The 6,092-nt window shown below is 48.7% G+C and overlaps 1 protein-coding gene across 1 annotated transcript; it reads left to right on the forward strand.

Annotated features, from left to right (window-relative positions):
• The first annotated feature begins 579 nt into the window (after positions 1–579).
• On the forward strand, positions 580–4,936 carry LOC124650080 (universal stress protein PHOS34-like). Its single transcript, XM_047189641.1, has 3 exons — positions 580–1,521; positions 4,696–4,704; positions 4,905–4,936. The coding sequence occupies exons 1-2, from the start codon at positions 741–743 to the stop codon at positions 4,701–4,703; spliced, it is 789 nt and encodes a 262-aa protein (XP_047045597.1). The 5' UTR covers positions 580–740; the 3' UTR covers position 4,704; positions 4,905–4,936.
• The last annotated feature ends 1,156 nt before the right edge of the window (positions 4,937–6,092 follow it).

Genomic DNA, 6,092 nt, shown 5'->3' on the forward strand with positions numbered 1-6,092 from the left:
GCGGGCGAAATTATGTGGAGTTTTAGGAAGAGTGGAGTGAGTGTTTGAGGATGGAGGTGGATCTGAGTGGATCTTGTTATGGGCTCCACGGAACCCGTTCCATTGTGCGGATCCAAAATTCGTATTTTCGTACCTTGAAAAATTCTAAATGCATTTTTTTGAATGTAGAGAATGCACGTATGTACGTGCATGCCATTTTTGTACCCAAATCCAAAAGTATGTAGCTTAGGGAAAAATTACAAGTTTCATATAAATAGTATGAAGAAATTCATCCACACAGAGGACAATTACATAAGTTAGTTGCAGATAAAGTTTAATCGGGTTTAGAAGTACTCAGGTTCCAAAAATTCCCTTTAATGTTGTCGGCCATGACTTCTACCTATCGATGATATAGTAGAATTTCTGCAAATTTTGTTTCTCCTCTCGTTTTGATAGATTTGAGCTTTCATTTGTGTGAAAATCCCAGCGAAAATGATGGAAGCTCAGTCGTGGGACAGAGAAAGCGTAAAGCGACAAAAAGCGCAGTCCGGCGGCGGTAACGTGTCCTATCCACAACGCGCCACCGCCGCCGTTGTTTCGCCGAAAACCAGAGCAGTTCCTGTTTCGCACTCCAAATCTCAAATCTTGCTCTGCAAAACCCTCGTCTCCTCCCCATTCCATTTCCGATCAGATCGAGCGCTCCATACAGTAGCTGCACACATTCGAATCAACGAACCCTAAACCCGAAGAGCCCTAGGCCGATGGCGGCGCACCCGGCCTCCCCGACCGCCGGCAAGTCCTCCCCCTCGCCGCCACCCCCAGTTCGCCTGTCGACGGCGCAGGCGCAGGCGGTAGCTGCAATCCAGCCGAGCTCGCCGCGCTACTTCTTCTCCTCCCTGGCCGCCGCCTCCCCGTCCGCGCACCGCCGCATCGCCATCGCCGTCGACCTCTCCGACGAGTCCGCCTTCGCCGTCAAGTGGGCGGTGCAGAACTACCTGCGCCCGGGGGACGCCGTCGTTCTCCTCCACGTGCGCCCCACCTCCGTCCTCTACGGCGCCGACTGGGGCTCCATCCCCGTCTCCGTCTCCGACGACGACGACGAAGCGCCGCCGCCGCCGCCCTCCGACTCCGACCCCTCCTCCGAGGAGGACGCGATGAAGAAGAAGAAGCGGGAGGAGGACTTCGACGCCTTCACCTCCGCCAAGTCGCAGGACGTCGCGCAGCCGCTCGTCGCCGCGCAGATCCCATTCAAGATCCACATCGTCAAGGACCACGACATGAAGGAGCGCCTCTGCCTCGAGGCCGAGCGCCTCGGCCTGTCCGCCATGATCATGGGCAGCCGCGGGTTCGGCGCATCCCGCAAGGGAGGCAAGAGCAGACTCGGGAGCGTCAGCGACTACTGCGTGCACCACTGCGTCTGCCCCGTGGTGGTCGTCAGGTACCCCGAGGATGCCGGGACAGCGGGTGCTGGGGAGACTGATGAGCTGCGGACGGTGCCTGAGAATGAGGTCGTCTTCCACGAGGCGCCAGAGGGGCAGAAAGGTATGTTCCCTTCTCTTCATCTTCTACTTCACATTCCATTGTTTGCCACCAAGTAGGTAACGAAATGTTCAGTCGTTATACGGTTCACGGTAGCAAATTCAGAACGTACTGAAAAAATAACACACTGGTGGTCAAGCAATTACCACTGGAAATGATTTGAATGCATCTGATAGCGATGGCAAGGAAGGTGACGCACCATCAAGAGTATTTCAAGTAGTAAACAGGTCGCATTGCATTAGCACTAATTCACTACAGAAGTCCTGTGAATAGCCTTAAGATTTTTCTTTTTCGAGAATACACCCTTAGAGGTGTATCAATCATATAGAAGAAATGCCAAGACGGCTGATACAACGCCAAGAAGGCTACAACTCCACGCACACACTACACACCATGATACATTGCCAACCGGCAAACAACGGACCCTCTACAAACTCAATGATAAACGACCCGCCTTGTCCGACATCCAACCACGAATGACGAGATGAAGGAGCACATGGTTTCAAGACCGCGTCACGAACCAAGCAAGATACAACCGAAGCTCGACCTCGCCTCCAAGGCTATTTGGACCAACGTACCTCCTCTCATGCGCTAAGAGGAGACGGCGAGAAGAAGGCAAGGTCCCAACAGACTCGGGGAAGACGTCGATCCAGATGCATCCACCATGTCGTACATTGCGCCCTCGAAACCCAAGCCTTGGGCAGCGACCAGCACCAACAGTGCAACACCTCGCCCCAGCTTCCAACAGCCGCATCGGCCTCACCCTAGATGGCCTAGACAACGTCTTCAAGAAGATAACGACACCGTGGCGCCGCCGCCGCCTGGTCTGGAGGACCGGACCTAGGGTTTCCCCCGGCAACCGGGGAGGGGTCGACATAGTGAAGGCCATGACCACGCATGACCACGCCCCCAACAAGGAAACGGCGCCCGCAGACGTCGCCGTGGTCAGCATCGGCAACTGCCAAGCAGGGCTTTCGCCCCGGCCATACACCATGACCCGATGCAGAGTCGACCGGAGATGGGGACGAGGATAAAGCTGTTGGCTTTAGCCAGCACCGACAGGAGGAGAGGAACACTGATGCCTCATAGGTCATTGCCCACCACCTGCATAACCACGGTCACCACGCGCAGCCCGCCGCCGCCGGCACCACCTCGGTGCCAGGCAGCCACATCAGGCTGGCGCCACCATGCCACCTGCAGCAACCACCTCGGATCCACAAGCCCGCCCAGGCCCCAAAGGCCCAAGCCGGACCTAGATCCCAAGGCGCCGCCGCAGGGGGCACCACCATCGAGCGGAGGGAGCCCTGCCACCACCTAGGACGTGCCAAACTCGCCGCAGCCATGCCGCGGCACCGCGCCGCCACAGGCCACCAGATCTCGCCGCCGCCGCCGTGGGAAAGGGGCCCTGCTGCCCGTGGGGAAAGCCCCGCCGCCGCCGTCCCCGCCCGGGCTTTGCCCGGCGGAGACCTCCGGCGGCGGTGAGGAGATGGGGAAGGGCGGAGGAGGTCCCTGGTGCCGGCGCAGTCGCCCCTGAGTCGCGGGATGAGAGGGGGTTGGGGGTTGGGCTCGCGACCAATAGCCTTAAGATTTAGAGACCTTATCTGAATGCTTTCCTGTATCGGTTTAATTTGATCATTGAGTGGACTATATAATCCAAGCAAAACAGCCGTAACCTCTAGGTAATGAAAGTGATTAAAATGCATTCGACATTGAAGGGAATGGAAGAAACACACCATGAAGATATTGCTATTAGCACACTGGCAGCATTGCATTGGAACTAATTCAGTACAGGAGTCAGGTCTACAATATTTACTTTTGCAGTGATAATGCTGTTTGTAAAGGTCTAATTTAATTATTAAGTGGGCAATATAATTCAAGAAACTTAATGATTTGTACAGTAGTGGAAATATCAAAACATGAAACACGTTACCTCTAGAACTGTGAATTAGCAAACAGTCATAACGACAACGGCATATGAAGTTACGTTGCACATTGTTCTGCAATTCTGCACTGGCTGAGACAAAAAAAAAAGAACAAGACTGTACCCTGTTTGATTAGTTGCATTTGACATTACTATAGTTCTATGCATACTGACTGCATACGCGATTCATTTAAGATTTAGATTGAAAGAGAAGATTGCTGCAACTAATAGAATTAAAAGTCTAAAAAAGTAAACTATATTGTATTGTGGATCTAGTGAATTTTACGTGCTCAGCATCTGCAGACGTTGAAGTCTCAGATTCAGTGGGGGTGTGCATTTAAAAAAGTACTTCGCTCCCTCCGTTCCAAAAAACTTCTCACAGCTTTGCCTTGATACGGATGTATCTTCATATTAAAATGCGTCAGATACATCTGTATCTAGACAAAAAGCTGTGGCAAGTTACTCCTACTGTGATGTTTGTGGATGAGCAATGAAAGAGTTCCTCCTGTTGCCTTCGGTTATGCTTATTTTGGGTTGTGCTCTTTTTATTTGTTTTGTTGTTAAACGACTTTGTTTTCACGTTTTGACAAGAAATGGCACCCTTGCAACAAAAATAGCTCTATTTAGCATTTGGAATCGTGATCTTAGATGATTGTTTTTGTTTTCATATTGAGCATTTTGGTTCTGAAACCAACGGATACCTGCAATGTTGTATGCTTCCAGATGCATCTTAAAACACAGACTATTTGTCCTAGGGGCTAGAAGCATGTCTTGTACTAATTGCACTTTTGTAGTTCCAATCCGATAATGGTTGTGCAATGTAACTAACAGGCATGAACACATCGAGTTGGCATCATCTGGAAAGTCGGATTTCTTGCTTTAATGAAAGTTGTCTTTAATACAAGTTCAAGTCAGATGTTCGAACTAGAACAGGCCCACGAGTCGTGCCCATACACACCTTGAGTGACTGTCCTCTTATGTGATGCTAATCTTTGGTCGAACATAATAAAATAAAACCACAGATCCTGAACATACCATTTGTTCGCTTAAATATTCTGCATCCCACAATGATATGCTATATACCTTTAGTTGATAAGCGTAAACTGATAGTGTTACAGAGTAATTACTTCCAAGACCTGTACGCCCTTTTACTGTATTGCTTATGTCATTCAATATCAATCTAGTGCTTCCTTTTTTGGTGGGTGGTTGTACTTGCTTATATCATAATATGATTTTGTTCTTTCTCTATGTTGCAGAAAACTAAGGTAATAGCAAGCACCGAGCAGCTAGATCACTAGGAGAGAAAGCAAGAAATTTCTTGATGCCAACCCCTCTGTAACTGAGTGATCGCTTGTCTGTTCCACTATGCTTTGCACTTTGAGTTCGTATCAGACCTGTAGATCGTGGACGAGTCCTTGTTGTTTCGCTTGCTGTGAATTGAAACTAGAATAATGTATTTCTGCAGATAGTGGCTGGTGTATGAATGTGTCACGACCAGTACCAGATCTCAGGTGGTAATCGTGATGAACGGGTGGCTTCGGCCGGAAGCCTCGCCGGTGGCTAGCTGTGGTAGTATGCAGGGATGTTTAGAACAGCAAGCGCATAAACAGGGGCGCTGGGTAGGAGAGCAGCACGAGGTAGGAGACAGATTAATAGCTCTATTCATATCCTCTCATTGATTACGATCCTCTCCTTATAAAGGAGTTACAATCATGAGGCATACTCGGACTGGACTCTCAAATCTTTCCTAACTTAACTCTTTCCCTAAACAAATCAGACTCCTATGTAAATCAAACTACTACCTAATTGATGTCTGCAGAAGCTGGACGTACATGTCTCTAGAACTTGTACGATCTCTGTTTCAGTATACGAGTGACAACTCTGCTTCAGTATGCTAGTGACAACTCTGCTTTTGGACATTTCTGCTTGCAAGACGTGTAGGTGACGGACAATTTAGCATAGTTCCTTCTTTCATTTCCTGGTCGTTACCATTCCGACATGTCTTCTATATTCGAGTGACAACTCTGCTTTGCACAATTCTGCTTGCAAGACGTGTAGGTTACGGACTATTCTTGTTTGACGCGCTTCCTGGAATATATTTGCTGATAGAAAGTAAGAACTCCCTGACATAAATTTATTGGCGTAGCCATATATTATGTCCAAACTAATTAGTGTAGCCATATACTATGTCCAATACAAGTGTATCCTTAAGCTTTTGCAGGCATATATATATATAATTGCTAATGTTTGGATCATGTTCGCTTATATATGAGCTAATGTTTGGATCGTGGATGCTTTTGTCTGGCTCCCCATTTGTGTTCATTGGCCAAACCGCCAAAGCCTCTTGTCACTATCAGATGGAGCAGGCCATTGTACAGAGTGGAAGAGTGATCGCGGTTTTCCTGGGAAGCGGTTCATGGCGACGTGCAGCATTTTTTTTCTCAAAGAACAAATATATACTCTGAGGTTTGAGCGCTCAAACTACGAATCATCTTACTACAGTATTGTTTTTGTCAACCTAAGTTCTACAAAATTGGATTCCATGTTGATACGTTTAGATGGATATTAAACAGCGACATAGCTCGTAACATTTCCATTCCGAGGGGTTTCTGGACGGCAAATTGAAAACAGATGTATGAGATGAAAAAGTTTG

Source organism: Lolium rigidum, chromosome 4 (genome assembly GCF_022539505.1).
Source record: "Lolium rigidum isolate FL_2022 chromosome 4, APGP_CSIRO_Lrig_0.1, whole genome shotgun sequence".
Lineage (NCBI taxonomy): Eukaryota > Viridiplantae > Streptophyta > Magnoliopsida > Poales > Poaceae > Lolium > Lolium rigidum.

Bases quoted from the DNA above. Each gene is read 5' to 3' on its own strand.
- LOC124650080 (XM_047189641.1), top strand. From the start codon at position 741: ATGGCGGCGCACCCGGCCTCCCCGACCGCCGGCAAGTCCTCCCCCTCG.